Consider the following 21,178-nt stretch of genomic DNA (forward strand, 5'->3'; position numbering starts at 1 on the left):
GGTCTTCCACAAGGGTGGCAGAGACTCAAACACTTGGCCACATTCTGCTGCTTTCCCAGGCACATTAGCAAGGAGCTGGATATCAGAAGTGGAGCAACTGGGACTCAAACTAACACTTATATGGGATGCTGGCATCACAGGCAGTGGTTTAATCCATTGCACCACAACACCTGCCCCTCATTTGTGATATGTTTAAATTAATTCTATGTGAATGAGTGATTTATATACTATAATAAAACACTTTAAAAGAATGAAAAAGCTGGGTATTAGTGAACATAAGAAATACCTGTATGCTGCTCATTATCTTAACTCCACTAAACTCCCATATTCTGATTATTTTAATGACTCATGGAGTAAAAAATATACCATTCAACAACCACTTTGATGCTCTTGTTCTCATGCAGAGGAAAATTTTCTTAAACAGCCTGGGTAAACAATAAGAAAGTTTTTGAGGCTGACACTAGGGATCTAGGACATGAAAATGTGAAACATAGCCACACTGGGAGAAAGACAAACTGGAGCAACTGATGAGCCCAATATTTTCAAGGGGACTGACCACAGCAAGAAGAGTGATTCAGGAGCATTCGGTTGCCCCTATTCGACACACACAATTCCTACACATTCTGAAATTTGAGGTGTCACAGTGAAAATTTTAATAAGGTACTTTATTTATGTACAACTAGTATTTTCATTAAATCTGATTCCACAACGGGCTCATTTATTGTACACATTTTTGTACATGTCTAATTTTCACTTTGGGATCTAATCTTCCCTGAGAAGTGGATTCCAACAATGTTGCCTCTGTGTCCAAAATGCTTAACTTTGTTGATTCATTCTAACACTCCTCAACAGGTAGTGCAGTATTCTCTAACAGAGTTTCAAAATCTGTTAATCAGTGCTCAAACATCACTTATAAGACCATTTGTGAAAGTCACTTTTCTATATTTTCTATATTATTTGGTATTTAGATATATGATTTGGGGAACATTTGAAATACAGCTTTACAGATTAATCAAACCAGAGACATATTTTGTATGCTAAAAACATTATTTGTCAAGTACATATGAACAAATGCATGTAACTTTAATCATGATTATTTCAGTACTAATAATTATTTTAATATATTTCAACCACTACCAGATTATCATAAATCATAAATTAAAAATCTGAAAGATAATTTGCATTTGGTGTAGAATTTTAATTTCTCTAAGTGATTTTAAATCAGTTATTTTATTCAATCTAGGTGATACGTGAGTATCTACAGGTACTAATTTATATATTACTATTTCCATCAAATAGTCATAAATTTCACACTCTAAAAATTCTTTAAGATCATATTTTAAGAAGGTGTAAATTACTTAGCCAAAGGTATCCATGTGTAAAGGGAAAGCGGTTGGGTCGGCGCTGCAGCTCACTTGGCTAATCCTCCACTTGCGGCACCGGCACCCTGTGTTCTAGTCCTGGTAGGGGCACCAGATTCTGTCCCTGTTGCTCCTCTTCCAGTCCAGCTCTTTGCTGTGGCTCGGGAAGGCAGTGGAGGATGGCCCAGGTCCTTGGGCCCTGCACCCTCATGGGAGACCAGGAGGAAGCACCTGGCTCCTGGCTTTGGATCGGCGTAGTGCGCCGGCCATAGCAGCCATTTGGGGGGTGAACCAAAGGAAAAGGAAGACCTTTCTCTCTGTCTCTCTCTCTCTAACTCTGCCTGTCCAAAAACAAAAACAAAAACAAAAAAAGGGGGGAAAGTGCTTGCAAAAGAGAGACAGACAGAAACAGAAACTAATGGACTTGGCATCTATGACTAAATTGTGAAATGATGGAGGTATTTTGACATCATGAAATCAAAGAACTTGAGGGATTAGGAAAGGTGCTATTTGATAAAAGAATGTTCAGGTATGACAATTCAACTCATCTGTTGACAAAATATGGTTTCTTAAAATATGCATCTTTGGGATAATTTGTGAGTTGAGTGGGTATTTGCTCAATAGCCTATTTTGAGTTTTAGATATATAAAGGAAATGAAAACGCTTAGTAACTCCTGTACTGATGAATTAAAAAAAAACACAGGTCTACCCAGAAAAAATAAGTGATATTACATTCACAATATTAATGCTTAAATTATCTGTGTAGAAATACAAATTAATTTTACTGTTGATTGTTCAGCTTCCTAAATTTAAGAATTAATTGAATATCTACTCAAAGCATTTTATCAGATTATTCTCATTTATAGATGCATACTTCTGCATAACTTAATATATTTTATTTGTGTCAACTTCTAATATATCAAATTCATGATGCAATAACATCAATAGTTAAAAGCAAATAAGTTACACCACCAAATCTAGGAAATAGTGGCTGAAAACAAGATCCCAGTTGATATTGTGAAAAACTAATCAAGTTAAAATATTAGTTAACAGATAATGAACAGTGGGTTAGGCGTTTGGTACAATATTAAGACACCATTTGGGATGCTAGCATCTCACATTGGAATATCTGGGTTAGAGTCCTGGCTCTACTTTTGATTCCTGCTTCCTTCTCACCCACACTCTAGGGGGCAGCAGGTCATGACTAAAGTTGCGCTCCACGTTCCTGACTTTGGCCTGATTCAGCCTCCTCAGGTGCTACAAGACTTTGAGGAGTCCACCAGTAGATGGAAGAGTTCTCTGTGTCTCTTTGTCTCTGAAATTCAAATAAACTAAAATAAATAAAAACTTTTTTAAAAGAAAAGAAAAATGTATCTATCAACCTACTGTTCTGAAGAACAGGAGACTATTTTCATCTTTAATAGCGGCACTCATTCACTCAGGGAAAAAATAAAGCTCTTCCTGTTATGTCTCTGAAGTGACATAATCCACAACCAAGTAGCTATGCATTACGGACCACTAAGCAAAAATCACATAGCAACTTTTGAACTGTCTTATAATAGGTATCTCAGCCTAAAGATTCAATAATATCCATCTTTTAGTTCGTATACTCTTACACACATTTAAATATCATTTCTGTATTTTTTGTTTTGTTTCATCTCAAAGCCACAGCAAACCAGATGACAACTTTAAAGCGAAAACATTAATTCCTTAATGAATAGAAAAACAATTGAAACATAAACTAGAATGAGAGTTTGCTTCAAAGAGCTGGTGAAAAAAATGGAACTAAAAGACAACACACATTTTTCATAAACTTTTTAAATATTCCTTGTACACATAGGCCACATTTTGAATCTTTAATATGTTATTAATGTAAAGCAGAAAATTCTCAATTTTGGCTTTCAAAGCACCTTGCTACATTTGAGAAATTTTGGTGGGTTCTGCTTCAATATTATTAACTCGTTTGAATGTGTACAAATATGGGATTTTAAAACTGAATGCTTTTAAGGGAACTCTACCACCTGTGATAAGCTACACAACACCTGAAGATTTAGTTCTTCAAAAATAATAATTTAGGTATAGAACTGTTTATTCATAAAGAACATTTTAAATTGAAATGACTGCTAAATCATTATATTTCATACTATAATTTTCCAATCTGAAAGCCAGAATCATTTGAAATATACCCTAAAAATTACTAAGCCTTTATATTTAACTTAGCACCACATGGCACTATGCCAAATACATAGTAAGTGTTTTAGAAATGTTTTCTAGAGCCTTAAGTCTCCAAATCTTTTGTTTTTAACCTTTTTCTTTCTTCCAAGAAAAAAGTTATACTGACACTCAAAGAAAACAATAGGCATACGTTACAACAATTCGGACTGTTTATTATTTTATTCATTTTGTTTTATTCACAGTTCTAAATTTTTCTAGTGAGAGTGTATTTTATTCACTATCATCACCATCACCTGTAATTATTTTCTTTTTTTTTTTTTTTTTTTGACAGGCAGAGTGGACAGAGAGAGAGAGAGAGAGACAGAGAGAAAGGTCTTCCTTCGCCGTTGGTGCACCCTCCAATGGCCACCGCGGCCGGCGCGCTGCGGCCGGCGCGCTGCAGCCGGCACACCGCACTGATCCGAAACCAGGAGCCAGGTACTTATCCTGGTCTCCCATGTGGTGTAGGGCCCAAGCACTTGGGCCATCCTCCACTGCACTCCCTGGCCACAGCAGAGAGCTGGCCTGGAAGAGGGGCAACCGGGACAGAATCCGGCGCCCCAACCGGGACTAGAACCCGGTGTGCCAGCGCCGCAAGGTGGAGGATTAGCCTAGTGAGCCATGGCGCCGGCCACCTGTAATTATTTTCATTACAAAGTACACTTAGTTGTTCTTAGCAGAACAGTTTTTCCTACTATCAGCAAACAAAATATATAAATGGATTAACTAACACAGCACCTTTTCAAAATAATTATAAATTCTTCCAATTTAAAGGTTTTCTTTTCTCTTTCTATGACGTTTTCCAATTTGGGAAGCCACAAACACCACTAGGGTTTATTTAAGAATTCAAAGTAATATCTTTTATTGTTAGCCTTCATTCAGTATTCTCCATGTATTTTCACTGCAAGTAAAAATCGAGTATTCTTTCTATGTGGCAATATACTAACAGATGAGAAAATGAATTATGTGATACATTTATTTTTTGTAAAAATCAAGCAGTGCGTTAACCTCAAAATGACTTGAAGTCATCAAATGGGATATCTAGAATATAAGAGTTCTACCTCTACACCATTGTATATGGTATTTTTTTTTTTGCCAAGCAAACATCAGCCAAACACTAATTGCGGAATAACCAAGAGATGTTTCATTTTTATGCTTAAAATAATAATCTCTATGTGTGCCCTAGTGTGTATGTGTGTATGTGCACAAACAAATAAATTCAAAGAAAATGCCACTATATCAAGCAATAGTTGAAACGCAAGCGGTGTGTTGTGGTTACTCTCACATTAAGGCAGTTCTGAAATGCAATAATTTCACTTATGTTCCACACCACTGCATTTTCAAATAAATATTATATACATCCAAAAAAGACATTTTTGTTTAGGGATTTTCAGTCATTGCTATTTTATTAATTCAGCTATTGAACTCTTTATGAATAACAAAATTTCAATCTTGCTTATTTATGAAGATTTTCAAATATTTAAGTTTATGTTCTCAAATCTGGTTTCACATTGATTTTGGAAAAGAGATTATGAAAGAAATGAAATACAGTATTTTTATTAGGTACTTATGACAAATTATTTGTGAGACTTTGCCTCCCCAAATATTTTTGGATTTTATAATTATAACTTATATTATAATGATTTCAATTTGAACTAGAATATGAAATAGGTGGAAAATGACCATTACTTCTTTTTAGTTAAATTATATTTTCTACATAGCTGATAAACATTAGTATTATCCAGAAAATTTCTTACTATTACAATAATATTAGAAATGCTGAAAGATTTCATTTTTTCTATTTAGAGATATTAGCTCCTTAAGAGAGATCATGAAATAAATTATCACAACCAGAAATATTTCACACTCATTATAACTGGCACTTGCTCTAGGAAACTGTGATCAAGCGCTGCATGAATTCTTCCTATTAACTGACAATTCTGGAAGATAAAGACAAATGCTATTCAAGATCAAATTGCTTTCATCAATACTTGATATTACATATAGCACAAGAATAAAAATTTAGAAGCAATGGTATTATACTTCTGAAGAAAAAAGAAAATTATATTTTCCACAATACAATCATGTGCAGACTATAAACATCTAGGCCTATACAGTCCACTAGCAGTTCTTATGAGTAAAATCTATTAAATTAAATTAAAAATTCAATTCCCTACTTGCAAATGTTCAATAGTCAAATGTGGCTAAGTACTAAATCGTTGGGCAGCACAGATTATAGAATTTCTGGTATTGCAGAAAGTTCTCTTGGACAGTGCTGATCTAGATTAAGTGGTCAATAATCTTGAGGTATATGCATATCCAGGACAGTGAGTGATAGCTGAGGTAGTCAGTTCATAGGTATGGGACAAAAATACATAAAGTGAAATGATGCAGGAAAATTGATTATTAAATCATCTAGTAATGAGTACTAATTTATGACATTACATTTTGAAACTATTAGGTAGTGAATATTTTAAAGAGATTGGTAACTTGTTAATTCAAGGAAAAATATCGCTCTTTCAAAATTAGAAATCACACTGCCTTACATTCTCTGAGAGGGAAAAAATCAGCTTTACAGTTATAAATAAATAGTATCTTAAAATATAATTATTTTCATCAAACATTATATAATCCCAATAAACTGAGAATAGGTGCTCTGATAAATAAATGTAGTGTGTCTGAGACATCAAAATTATACAGAAGTAATACATCAATGCAACTACCTACTTGACAGTTTTTAGTGTATTGGATAGGCTCAATAGAATTACGGAGTACTCACCATGTTCTTCTCATATACCACCATCATAATCCATATACGGATAGTATGAAGAATATAATGCATGATAGAAATCATTAATTCTTCAAAAACTTCAGACAGGAAACTGAAGGATATAGCACGTATATCCTAATAGACAACTGTGTAAGTTTGACACTATCTGGCTTTATGCAATATCATAAATGCATGCATACTATGAATAATTACATTTACCTGTGATACAGAATCAAACAGTGCAAGTTACTGTTGTTCTACCATATCCAATTATCATTTCATTCTTAATGCTTCTCTTTTTACTCCCAGTCCATATTGCCTCTTCCTCCTCTGAATATATGGTCAGAGTACGGATGTACATTGCCTGCTACAGTTTACAAAATCTATTTCTATGTTTGTGCAGACTTACCCCTTCACCTCTAAGTCCCCCACAGTGCTGGATACAGTCTTAATGAGTGATGATGAATTATTTTTATATTATCTTTTACAAGAACTTTTTATAAAAACTAATACTAATGAAGAAAAAGTTTCTGTGAGTCTAAATTTAGTTAAATCACTAGTAAAAGCCACTAAGCACTGAAACAGAAACAGAATCCTTGATTTTTTTTTCCTGGTACAATACACAGACTTGCACCTAATCTCTTTTATCCCTAAAATAAGGGAAAGGGGGATTCATCCTTAAATCTTATGAGTCAGCCGGCGCCGTGGCTCAATAGGCTAATCCTCCACCTTGCGGCGCCGGCACACCGGGTTCTAGTCCCGGTTGGGGCGCCGGATTCTGTCCCGGTTGCCCCTCTTCCAGGCCAGCTCTCTGCTATGGCCAGGGAGTGCAGTGGAGGATGGCCCAGGTGCTTGGGCCCTGCACCCCATGGGAGACCAGGAAAAGCACCTGGATCCTGGCTCCTGCCATCGGATCAGCGCGGTGCGCCGGCTGCAGCGGCGGCCATTGGAGGGTGAACCAACGGCAAAGGAAGACCTTTCTCTCTCTGTCTCTCTCTCACTGTCCACTCTGCCTGTCAAAAAATAAAAAAAAAAAATAAAAATAAAAATAAAAAATAAATAAATAAATAAATCTTATGAGTCAGCTTTTAACCATTTGAAATTGTCTCTTACTTGTATTGGAGAAGAAATGAACAAATACAGGCAATGTGAGATTCTAATATTGTAACATTTAAATTTTTATGGTAATTTTCAGAACTTACTATATTATTATACATAAAACAGTAACCTTAAACAGATATTTGTGCATCAAGATTTTTCTTTTACCAGAACAGCTTAAGCCACCACTTTTGATGTGGGCATCCCATATTTAAGTGCCGGTTCATGTCCCAAGTGCTCTGTTTCCAATCCAATTCCCTGCAAATTCACCTGGGAGGGCAGTAGAAGATGGCCCAGGTGCTTAGGCCCCTGCGACCCACATGGGATAACCAGATGGAGTTCGGGGCTCCTGGCTTTGACCTGGCAGAGCTCCAGGCATTGCAAACATTTGGAAAGTAAACCAGCGGATTGAAGATCTGTGTCGCTTCCTCTCTCTCTTTCCCTCTTTCAAATTAATAAAATAAATGTTTTAAAAAACATTTTTTTACCTTTTCCATATTCAGTACATAATGTTACTATAATTGGTTTGCATTTATAGTTACTTATTTCTTTCCTAGTGTGTCAATATGTTGGTATGTCAACCTATCCAAATATGGTATCTCTTAAAGGGCATATTTTTGCTCAATGTTACTTTCAAAGTAGCAATTAAATTCACACGCTAAAATAAGCTAGCAAATAAGATTTTTTATTTCTGTTTTATGTGCTACACATTAATGAGAAAATGTAAAATCAACTGCTTATACAGTCATTATCAAGTGTTTGAAAAATAATTAGTTGATAGCTAATACTACCATGCTAACAAAAAATCCATTTCATAGAGGCATCATTTAAGTAAACTTTTGATTTAATATTCTAATTTTAAAATAAATGAAAATTGCCCCATACACAATTAACTGAAGGATTCCATAGAAATCCATTTTGCACTCTCTTTATTAACAATATTGATGACTTTAGACAAATCATTCATTCAGGGATTCACAAGCATTGTACCAAAATCATTCACTTAAAGCTATTGCTACATGTATTTGACATCAAAATTGAGATAATCATTAATTTTCAGGACTAAAAACCATCAAAATCATAAAATGCTATAATCTCAAATATTAACTCTATTAACTGCCTGGGACAGATGAACTTATTTGAATTTTAGTCTAAAATGCTGGAGTATAGGCTAGGACGGCAGACTGTCTGATTTTAAATCATCCACCACTTATTAGGTGTGTGATTTTCTGCAAGTTAATTAAATTATATGTGTCCCTGTGTAAAATGTAGAGAATAGATATCTACCTCATAGTATTATTATGAAGACTAAGTGAATTAATACATGTAAAATGCTTAGAACAGTTCCTGGTACCAAATAAGTGTTGTATATGTTTGTAAATGTATTATTAAACTAACAAAAATAGAACAAATGTGTTTGTATATCCCGCATTCACAAAGATAATTATAAGCCTATGGAAAAATAATGGGAATTGAATTCTAGTATTAACTCTACCTTTAAGTAGCTTTGACTCTACATATGTCATTTAATCATTCTATGCTTCACTTCCTCATTGAAGGTGAATAGAGTTTATCTCCAAGATCATTTCTTGTTCTAGTATTCTATGAAAATAAGCCTTAAAAAAATTGTAATCATTTGCATATTGTATCTCAATTATGAGCAATTCTACCACCTAAAAAAAATTTTTTTTGACAGGCAGAGTGGACAGTGAGAGAGAGAGACAGAGAGAAAGGTCTTCCTTTGCCTTTGGTTCACCCTCCAATGGCTGCCGCACCCGGCTCGCTGTGGCAAGCGCACCCTGCTAATCCGAAGGCAGGAGCCAGGTACTTATCCTGGTCTCCCATGGGGTGCAGGGTCCAAGCACTTGGGCCATCCTCCACTGCACTCCCTGGCCACAGCAGAGAGCTGGCCTGGAAGAGGGGCAACCGGGACAGAATCCGGAGCCCCGACCAGGACTAGAAGCCAGTGTGCAGGCGCCGCAGGCGGAGGATTAGCCTAGTGAGCCGCGGTGCCGGCTCCACCTAAAAAATTTTACATCACAATTTCACATGCAAAGCCCAAATAACTTCTCATCAACTGAACACTTCATATAATTTTAATCGACTTAAATTAGATTTATAATATTTAAAGACTGTTTTTGGTAAACAATTTATTTTATGGTCATTTCTATCTTGATAACAAGTAATTTTTTCTTGTAATTTATAATGAATAGTCTGCTTTAGAAGAGTATTTCAATGATAATTCACTATTTTCAAGACATTTTGTTTAATATTCTGGTTATAAAATTTTGAGGGAAAATTTTATAATTCTTGATAACATGTTCAAGAAACACATATCCCAATTAACACTTATTTTCCACATATTATTATGATTGATTTTCAAGTGCTAAAATTGACCATTTTTTTATTGAATAGGAAACCTATGTTGATTTATGGGATGATTTAATTAATATGTAAATATGTCAAGAACAAATATAAGTTAGCGAAAGTAGGAGGGTTATGTCTACTGGATAATCATTATACATCTTGAAGGCCTGTAATCCAGCACGGTGTTGAAAATATTGAAGCAATCCCATTCCATAAAATCAAATGATGTTTGAAACAGATCTGCAACTAACATGTTAACTATGTCATTGTGCTTTTCTTCTGGAAATAATAAAAATTTAACTTCTTTAAAGTTGATCGCTTTAAAATAAAAAGTATAATTAAAACTTGTTAGAGCTGACAACTACAACATTGCACCTTTAAAATTTTCCACTAATTACAGCTGCTAATTTTCAAGAGGAACTGTTAAAATGAGTCAGATTTGACATAAGGACAGCTTCCCCACCTCTATTTTTTTATTCAGAAAAAAAGTATTTTTAATAATGCATATCCAAATGTATTATCTGTCGAACCACTACTTACTTTCTTATGGACTACTTTTACTTATTGTGGTGTTGGAAAATAAATACTAATTATTTTGAAAAACAGTATATACAATAATCAAAACAAAACAACAACAACAACTGAAAATAAAAAAATTCATTTGTTACATATTGAACTCTAGAGAAACTAAACTTTGAGGCCTAGCATACAAGGTCCTTAATTAGCTGTTTCTAGCAAATGCCTTTCTCTTTAATTCATAATCTGTGATCTCTCCTCTTTAGCCAAGCCAACAACTATTATCTAGCTATAACTTTTTTCAAGGTCATTATCTACTGCAGGGCCTTCAAAACTCATTTCCTCTAAGAAACTTTTCGTAGTTTAGCATCATTTGGGGAATATATGAATAAGTATAAGAGCAAGAATTGTTAAAATATGGCAACTATAATGAAGGCAGTCCACAAAGTGTTAGAGCAGTGAGCTTGGATTTTATTTAATGTGGAAACAAAATCTCAGAATGTCATTAATACTATGTGTTATGTGCACTCAAATACCATGTTTGTGTACTCATGCAATCTTTCTCCTTCACCCCTTAAAATTTGTACAGAATATTGTTTTGAACTGAATATCTTGTTAAATAAAATGTTTATCTTCGTTTAATTTTGCTTTGCTAACTAAATGGTAAAACACTACTAAGAAAATGGACTGTGCTTCCTAAATGTTTGTAATTTCTCTCTACTATCTCAAGTTCTCTTGAAAATGAGCTTGGTTTAAATATCAAATCTGTAAAATGTTGTGTGCATATTAAGTAGACATAAAGCATAAAATTAAGTCATCTTACCAATGATGAAGCTAAAACCTGTCTTATTCATGGCAGTTTGTAAATTGAATCTATTTCTAAATAGACTAATAATATGATAGTTTATGTTCCAGTACTTGTAAGGGGCTTGAATAATTTGAGGAAGACTGTGAGTTACTGGTGGAAAATGAGAGGAACAGAAAATATGCAAAACACTGTGGAGGAAACATGGAAAGAATGAGAATACTAAGGAGAGGAAAAGAATGGCTGCGAAGCAAGGGAAGATCTTCACCACTGAGACAGACTAAGGGAACTAGAGGTATTCAGACAGTCTAGGCAGTAGAAAGTGGGATGCAAATTTAACTGGAGGAAATTGGGGTGAAAGGGAAGATGGAGAATTTAAGCTTTGGGTGGACATTTGAAAGAATTACAGACACTCAAAAAGAGCAGGGAGTAATTTGGGGGAAAGAATGGAACTGAGAATGACTTCACTGAAGAGGAGACTTGAAGGAACGGAAGGGACAAGGAGAGATAGGGAGATTCACTGGATCCAGGAGATCTTGGGCACACTTGAGACTATGATTTGAATACCAGGAGAGAATGCTGAAAGTGACACGTGAGTAACAGAGGGAATGGAAAGGAACCAAAATATTAATTATGTAAAAATGTAAAATAACATTTTAAAATCTTTTCTTGCTTAAATTCAGTTTAAAATGCCTGAGAAATTTAGCACTGATTAGTACTTATAAGAGATTCTCCTTTAAGCAATGGCAAACAGCACATGAGTATCTCAGTCTGTTCTTCTGTCTCATTCATGAGAGAAGCTGAGAATGGGTTGTTGTGACAAAGAACTTAAATGCATTATTTTAAAAAATGTTATTTTATTATAGAGGAAGTGTTGTGACAGGTTGAGGGAGGTGCACTTAAGGACACATTAATTGTTGACTCTACAAACTTAAATAGTTTCTAAAAAAGTTAAAACTTCCATGACACTGAACATTATTTCCAAGCTTGGTTTTATTTAAGCAGCATCCTAAACACCTTTTATTAACTTAAATGAGAATGGAGAGAGGTATGTACTACTAGCTTATTAAATCAAATGATCCTCCCAATAAAGTCCATATACTCGTTACTTAGAATATCCCCATTTGTTGATTTGGAAAATATTTGTTTAATACATGTTTTGAAGCAAATGTTGGAAGTGCAAAAATGAGGAGTAATCATCCCTCTATCCAGGGTGCCTGTAGTCTACAGAAATATTTGTCTGAAATAGATACTTAAGGAATTTACCAGTACATGGATAACTAATGATCCTAATGACATAACTTCATGACCCATCAGAGACTTTGCATCTTCACAATTTACCATCAGTCAGCTTTAGTGTTGTATCTCTTCTCATAATTAATTTAGAAATTGACAATCCCTTGATGACATATATGGTCATCCACGCCAATGGAGATATTTACTACAATGTGTGGTATTTTTGTTGTTGTTGTTGTTGTTTTATATCTCTCCTGATATGATATCAGTCAGTATTGAAACACAGACTGCCCTTTCCTCTCATTCATTCTCATTGTTAACATTTCAACTTGAAACTTATCTCCAAAGAAAAATCAAAGTTCAAATATGAAAAATGGGAGTTTAGATAAAGTTAGTACTCCTGAGAAGACCCACGGAAAGAAGACTTATATGATACTAAAATGGTACTTAACATATATAAAACTCACCTTGAAATATCTGAATTAAAACCCACTTTCGTACAGTCCTCATAGTGCTCTGCAATCAGCTGTGGGATGGAGGATAAAAAGAGGAAGGGGAAGAAAAAGGTCTTTGCCTCCAATAAAATGTAATCAGTTGAAACTTAAATAAAATATATGTACTGAAAAGGGTTCAAATAACCCTAATGCTGCACTACAGCAGGATCCTCAAGGTTGCTTTAGTTTCAGGGATGCAATGATTTTATATTCCCTGATGGATAAAGTGCTGATAGCAGCAAATCATCCATGTAGGCACAAAATATTCACCAAGTTCAAACTGGTGTGGAGTATTTGCTATCTATACTTGTCTGCTATGGAAAGCATAAATAAAAATGACACAACCACTAATTGGGCTTTATCTACTGAATCGTTACAACAATTCCATAAACCTAATATATAAAATTGGGAATTTGTAGATTTATCAAACAGTAGAAAGCACAGATTCAAGGTTCTATACATATGGACTAAGTGTAATCCCAGCTAGTAGTATTTACTTCCTGACTCTGAGGGAAATGATCATGCAGTCCTTGAATTTAATCACATATTATGTTACTAAGAATTATTATTTGTCTACATACCAATTTCAATTTTCTTCAGTTATGAGATTGATCTTAATCAATTCATATTATTTTAGAAGAGGAATGTTGAATTCTGTAAGGAGGATAGCAAAACAGTGTCTCACCCAAGCTTGTCAGCTTCTTCACAAGATAACAAAGTTGAGAGCAGCTGAGGCAAGACCTCTCTGGCAAGTGATCTGTGGATTCCTTCTTACTCACAAAAGGATTTTCCTGTGGTAGGTCAAACACTTTGAGTTGGATTTCAAGAAACCACAAATCTATATTCAACAAGTAGACAACACATGACAGAGGTCCATTGTTATATGGCAGGACCCTCCAATTTGCTGTAAGGGCTACAAATCAAGAAAAAGTTAAAGATCTTTGCACAATTTTCAATTTTGGAAAAGGGGAGGCAAAGGACATAAAGACTAGGCTTTCAATATGATCTTATGGATCTCTCAGATTAAAAAACAAAATATACATGATACTTTTAGTGGCAGGATATGCTGGAAAAGTATTTCTAAGACTTCACAGGGAAGAAGCTTTTAAAGATTTTGAAAAGCCAGCCTATACGGTTGTATTCTTAATTCTAATTAGGCCAAATTGGTTGATGCATTTAATGCATATTTACATAGGAATTATGAGAACTTCTTACCAATTCAAATATGTTGAGTTTTATTATTAGTATTGCAAAACATATATTTAGGCTAAGTGAAAAAATTGACAACAATGATATGGATATCAGCGTTCCTCTTTGAGGGATAATGGCTTACATTATAAATGGCAATAAATTACGCTTTTTTCATATGGTAAATGGGAAGCCTATAATATTTACTCTATGACTATCACTTTACTATGATTTTATAAAAAATGTGTTTCTCTCAACTATTGCTATCAAAAATTTCTTGAGAAGCACAACCCAATAAAACCTTTGACAATGACAGAAATATTCTATATCCAATATGGCATTTACATGTGCCTACCTGCAACTTGAAATATAGATATTAAAACTGAAGAAATGAATTCTAATTTTAATTAAATTTAAATTTTGCATGTGTAGTTAATTGTTATCATACTGGACGGCATAGCTCAGAAGTACTTCACACTCTGTACTTAATCTAGGATATGTATGAATTTACTCAAGAAAAATATGTTTTCTTGTAATACACCATTCTTTCCCATCCATCCATCCATCCATCCTTCCATCCATCCAGTTGACCTGGACTTTTTACACATCCTCCATGTGTAAAGCACTATGCTAAGTAGTTGAGGACATAAGACCTGTACAAGATAAATAATACATTATCTAGGCTTAGTGACAAAAGAAAAATCAAAGTGATATGATATTACCAGAATTATGTCTTTAAATGCTTTTGGTAAGTGAGTGAAAGGTGTAAGAAGGATTGGAAGGGAAAGAGATGGCAAGATAGAAAAGTCTGAAGTTTCCTCTGGAAATAATCCAAACAGTGTCAAGTCTGAGTGACTGACTGATGAGTCAAGAACAGATAACGTAAAGTCTGGAGAATAAACGTAACATTGTTAGAAACAGTTGAGATTAAATGAGAGAATGCATTTTAATCTTATATATCTATAGTTGCTATTTGATTATAAAAAGATATTTTTATAAAAGGTAATGTAAATGAAAAGTTTAAACATCAAAAAGATTTACATGTTAATTACAATTGTACTAAAGATAAATATGATCATTGTGGAGCTAGGTTCCCTAAAGAGACCTCTAATAAAGTGTGAATATTAAACATTTTTCTAATCTTCCATCTTGGCCTCTATATGTAAAGATTAAAAAATAGAATAGCTACTATAAGTGTAGCTAAATATAAACAGAGGTGAATTTTCTCTTAATTCCTGTATAGGATTCTTATCAGACAGTGTCATATAATCTAAGATTCGTTAAAATTTTTCATGCTCTAAGAGACTGTCTAAAACACCTCAACCACTATTACATTGGTACTAATCTAAAAGTAAAGATCATACACTTTGGTGAGGGCAGGTGTTTGGTGCTGCTGGAAGGCCCACATCCCATAGTACAGTGCATGATTTAGAGTCCCAGCTCTGCTCCAGCTTCCTACTAATGCAGACCCTGGGGAAGTAGCCTGTGATGGCTCAAGTGGTTAGTTCCCTGCCACCCACACTGGATATAGAGATTGAGTTCTCAGCTCTCCCAGGCATTTGGGTGAGTGAATCAGTCATTTATATGGATTTCTAAGTGACATAAAAAACACCACCCCAAATTCTGGAATTTTGACCTCTAATAACAAATATCTACAATGTTGGCCACTTGTTAGAATGTTAGTGGGTGAATTAAAATACTACTTTTCTGACATCTCTCTCCCTCTCTCTCTCTCTCTCACTCATCATTTTTCTTATTCATTGTAATCATGGAGAACATAAGTAGCAAAGGTCTGAGGACCAAATCACTTTTATTTCCTCAAGTTACTCTTGATTCTTGGTAATGCAACAAGTCGATGTGACTAATTCACTCCAAACTAAGTGTTGAAAATATAATTATCTATGAAAATAACTTTAATTAGTGATTGACCTGATGGCACATTTAGGATGTGCCTTTAAAGAGCAATTGCACAGCACCTGAATTGAATGGAAGCCAAAGTATAACTGATTACAAATGACCACTCAGAAAATAGCATCCTTCTGGAAAAATTCTGTAATAATAAAGTTGGAATGGCTGATATTTAATGCTATAGTTTCTTCCATTTTAACCCTGCTAGCTGGATGACTTACTAGTACATTTGTATAATTGCAAAGTGTAGCAAAAATTACTTTTAAAGCCTAAGCACATTTACTGTAGGAATACTGGATGTTAGATAAAACACCGAATTTCAGGTACAGCATTATTACCACGAATTACCTGTCACATGTTGAGTCTAGCAACACTAACTGTTGTGTGCATTGGATAAAATAGGAAGAAGTGGTACAAATTTCAGGTGTCTGGATTAAAAGACTACAGTAACATTAAAGGATATATGAAAGATTAACACAAAGAAATATATACTACATTCATAAGTTAACTTTTTTTCTGATTGACCAACATATTATCATCAGTCCAGATGATGAAATGCCCTCTCATCTGTCCATGAGACTAGGAATTTACTAAAGCACTCTCGAAATCAAACACATGGAAAATCTTTAAAAAAATTAGTCATTCATATGGATTTGTAAATGAAATAAAAAATAACTAATTTATTTTTAAGATTTTATTTATTTGAGAGGTAGAGTTACAGATAGTGAGAGGGAGAGACAGAGAGAAAGGTCTTCCTTCCCTTGGTTCACTCCCCAAATGGCCACAATGGCCAGAGCTATGCCATGCGGGTGCAGGGCTTCAAAGACTTGGGCCATCTTCTCCTTCTTTCCCAGGCCACAGCAGAGAGCAGGGCTGGAAGTGGAGCAGTTGGGACCAGAACCGGCGCCCATATGGGATTGCCAGTGCTGCAGGCAGAGGAATAACCTACTGCGCCACAGCGCCGGGCCCTAACTAATTATTTTAAGGTTAAGACAGTCAAAAAACAATTGCATGACCAAAACAGGTTGAAAGTCTGACAAAGATTTTGCTAATATAGACGAAAATCAGAGAAGATGGCTGAGGAGAGGGGCAACTAACACATCAGCTAAAGGAAGCATACTGCTCTTCAATAGTCTCCATAGACAGAATTTCAATTGGTTGATTCAAGCTTATGAAATTAATTTCACCAGGTTTAGTTTCTGTCTTAATTACTGATTCTCCTTGTGCACCTTTATATCAGTAAGGTTTACTAAGATGTTAGTGTTAAAGTTTGAACTATTTGAACTTTGTTCAATTCAGAATATTTATCTCATAGTCTTTCCCTGATCCTTAGAAAACATAGGCCTGTAAGAACACATCCTTGGTGTTATTGATAATAAAAAACCCTTCATCCTTATTCAGATTTTGTAGAAGCTATGGAGTAAAATGTTGTCTAATCTCTGCTCTTGTATGCATTTTGCAAGGTGTAACCTGCACATAGTCAATAAGGGAAAACCACAAAGAAAATAGACACTATCCCCTGTCAATAGCAAAATCGTTTCAAAATGAACCTCTTTCATTGCTGTTTTTCCTGCATTAAATAAATGTGGTCAAGTATCAAATTCCACATTGTTTATTATACCTGTAACAGTTGAGGTCTAAGCCTAAACTCAAATTCTAACTTGTATATGCAAATTCAATTTGTACAGATAAGTAGTTTTTCAGAGACATTAAAGTTCCCATCACCTGGGTGCTCTTTGAGTTGAAAAGTAATAGGAAAAACTTTCCCACAGGTGAGGTAACTGAAATTTACACTCCTTGTGATTTATCATCTTGAGAAAACTTTTTTGTAGTTTCAGATTTCTGTGACCTACAATTTTTAAACAGGTGTACTGTGGAGATTATGACAAATCTCCACTTAGAGAATTTAAGATATCTAAAAGAATTGTCACAATCATGAAAGGTGAGAAACATCAAATGCCCATTCTTTCCTTTTAAAACAAAACAACTTTTTCTAGTGGAAATCAAACCCTTTAAGTGGATGTATCTTAGCAAACACAAGACATTTCTTCACTTTCAATCTTTATTCTTCTAGCAAGTTTCATGCTTGGCATACCACAAGACAGGAAAAAACTGAGTATTCTCAATTTTCAAAAAGTAGTAAATTCCTACAATGTTCACTATAAGTACATCAAAGTGTTTAACAACGTATCATTACAAAGGCAGTCAATTTAAATAATCAAGTTTGAATAGCAACCTTTGTTCTCCCCTGTCAAATTTGCATTCCTGCTGATGTCTCCACTTCATAGTCCCTTAAGTTACTCATAAAATACATTACATTATTCAAGAAAAAAGTTCAGGCACTTCATTTATCCAATGTTACTTTAATATTAACAAATCTTGTTTTCTTTTTATTTGAGGGGAATAAACATTCTATTTCCTTTGCCTTATAGTTTATTTGTCCTGATCACGTATTTTGTTGTGAAACTGCTCTAACATATATGTAACCAAGGAGCATAATTGTAGCGAATAGAATGCTTCTGTCCTAATATTAGAATCTTAAAATATTGGAAATGTATTTTTATGTTATTACAAATATTGATTTAAAATTATGCCCATACACATCTATAAATGTACATTTATGTATCCATGTATTCAAAGAATATCAGATTAGGGAAAGAAATTATACTTTGAGGAGAGGCAGAATTTGGGATTTCAAAAATTCCTCTTCTAAATGTATTACTTTATCTTAGAGGAATAAAATTCTGCAAAATAGAAAACGTTGGGTATGCGTCACGTTTTTATATATTACAAAGGGAAGCCTCAGCTTTTAGGAGTAATAGCAGTAACTGCTTTTATCAATCTTTTTTGTCATTTCAGTTATAATAAATAGAAATTGTGTATTTTTCTTAGCCATTTTGCTGTCGATAATATTAATAATTCTCAAACCCTTGTACTACCATGTTTTAAAAGTTGAAAAAAAAATATGATTCTTGGGTTTCTTGCTAAGACCGAGTAAAGCTCCTCAGAAAATTTGTCTTTCTGAGTCCGCTCAATTAATAAGTCTTTGGTTGTCTTTTATTACCACATTGTATAACATGCCTGTTATTATTATTATGTTATCTTTTAAAAGAACTTTAAAAAAGAACTTTCATACTTTGGTCACTTAAATATCTGGTAGTTGAAATAATATTTATAGACATGCAATTTCATAATAAATAATTATACCATTACACTTTATATCTTTGACTAGATAGAATGGTCAATTTAGAAATAAAATATAATTTCTGGCATAAAAGAAACAAAATACACATCTGCATAGATGTTGACTGAATCATTTAAGAATGATGAAGGAACATGCATTTTAAAATAGGATTTCCTCAGCTCAGTTAACAAATACATTACTAGAGATGACATCAGGGACATATTTTACTTAAATTTTAATATAATGAATTAATGATATTTTAAATGACTTCTTACATTTTACTAGTTCTTTACTAGTTGCAAATGATCAGAAATACTTGAAATATACACTGACATTTCATCTCTGTGGCATTTTTGTAAATAAAGAACATTCTGAATTACCACAAAAATCTAAATTGAAAATGGCATATTTCAACAATATAATATTCTTTAAAATAATTTTGATGACTTCTTTCAAAGAATCATGATTGATTTTGGTAATTGATTTTGAAAAGACTTATGTTTGATTTAAAAGGAAAACATATCATATTAACATTGCCTAAGCTGCCAAGAAAGAATAATCTTGATTTGTACTGGTTACTGTTGCCAATAATGCTACCAGTTCAAGAAGTATAAAGTTTCCACTATTTAGCAAACAGTAGGCTTTATCAGTAATCACGCTATCAATACATAATTGGAAAAGATTGGAGAAATCCAATAGTTTTCCATTCATGCTATTTGAACTCAACTACCAAGGTTGTTTATGCAGTGGCAAATTCCTGTTAAGTCCTAATCCTTCTAAAACAAAATATAAAGAAAATAAAGATCCATGTTTCTGCAAACTGCTATGGTGACAAACAGCATGACACATTCAGCAATTGGATTCATCTTAATACACTTTCCCAATTAAGTATTCAATTATTAAAATAACAATAGCTACCATTTAAGTAACTTGTCCAAGATCACAGAGTGATCAAGATACACATCTGACTCCAAACTTGAGTGATAGTTACTATACGGACTTTGTAAAAGAAAAAATGTTTGTGAGTTCAAATATAAAAATAAGAGAACAAAATCTAGCAATGTTTTGGAAGCAGAATCGAGATTGAAATTTGCAAGGGCATCACCAGGTAAAGAGCTATTCTGCTTGAAAATGTAACTTTAGGAAAAATGGGAAAGATATTTCATGGAAAATGGTTTGGTTATTTTAACTTTTTCTCAGCAATCAAATTTTCTGTAAATGGTTAAACAGTTATTCCATGTGCTTCTATGATCTATATTAAGTGGCAAACACAATAAATCAGAAAGAACTAAATACTATCTTTCATCCAAATGCCTATCTTGTTATTAGAAAAATGTCTACTCATTCAACAAGTAATTGAATTGGAAAATAGATTTATTTGTGCTACATCTCATTGAAATTGACGTTGCATAACTGGGTAATTTGCACTGAGGACATTTAATGGAATTGTGTTTCATTTTTCGGGAACTCATGCTAAAATTAGATCTGAAATCTCAACTTTACAAATCTCACTTTCTTCAGAAATATGTATTATTCATAAAGACTTCTCCAACCTTAGTTTTTACTTAAGCCTTATTTAATGATCTTGACAAATCTGTATATGTGAGAAGGAAGTCAGGAAATACATCCACTGAGGTTTTTCTTCATAATTTGAAGGTTATTAATAGTAAAAGTATCATTTTCTCCCTTTTGATAAATATTCTATACTGTGACCTTTGATGATAAGGTTGAATTGTATGGAATTGCTAATGTTCAACCAAGTTTGACCATAAAAATAGCAATTTCATGTAGTTCATCTTCATAGATTGTGCATAAGTATTTAGTCACTTTCCATTAATATTCAACTATCTATATAAATCACTATATCAGTAAGAAAGATTTATCACAAATATCTGGAGAATATACAAACTAGGTGTGCAAGAAAACCTGTTTCATGAAGGTGGACATTAACGAATATGTGGAGATTAAATAAGTGTATGGGTCTTCTTAATAATATCAATTTGATGTGTAGTGAGCCTGAAGTATTTTTACACAAGC

The 21,178-nt window shown here is 33.8% G+C and overlaps 1 protein-coding gene across 6 annotated transcripts in view; it reads right to left on the reverse strand.

The window, feature by feature from the left end:
• Positions 1-21,178, reverse strand: part of PCDH11X (protocadherin 11 X-linked) — a 751,842-nt gene that overhangs the window by 706,041 nt on the left and 24,623 nt on the right. For 5 of the 6 annotated variants that reach the window (XM_051827412.3, XM_051827410.3, XM_051827411.3 and 2 more), the window contains exons 2-3: positions 13,547-13,652; positions 12,835-12,893 (exon numbers count right to left, since the gene is read on the reverse strand). The exons of the other annotated variant lie outside the window; for it this stretch is intronic. In XM_051827412.3, the coding sequence (XP_051683372.1) occupies positions 12,835-12,877 (43 nt within the window). In that variant the 5' untranslated portion in view covers positions 12,878-12,893; positions 13,547-13,652. The remainder of the gene's footprint in view (positions 1-12,834; positions 12,894-13,546; positions 13,653-21,178) is intronic. 6 annotated transcript variants of the gene reach the window in all.

This window comes from Oryctolagus cuniculus, chromosome X (assembly GCF_051225735.1).
Source record: "Oryctolagus cuniculus isolate XC-2025 breed Fujian yellow rabbit chromosome X, ASM5122573v1, whole genome shotgun sequence".
NCBI classification, from domain to species: Eukaryota; Metazoa; Chordata; class Mammalia; order Lagomorpha; family Leporidae; genus Oryctolagus; species Oryctolagus cuniculus.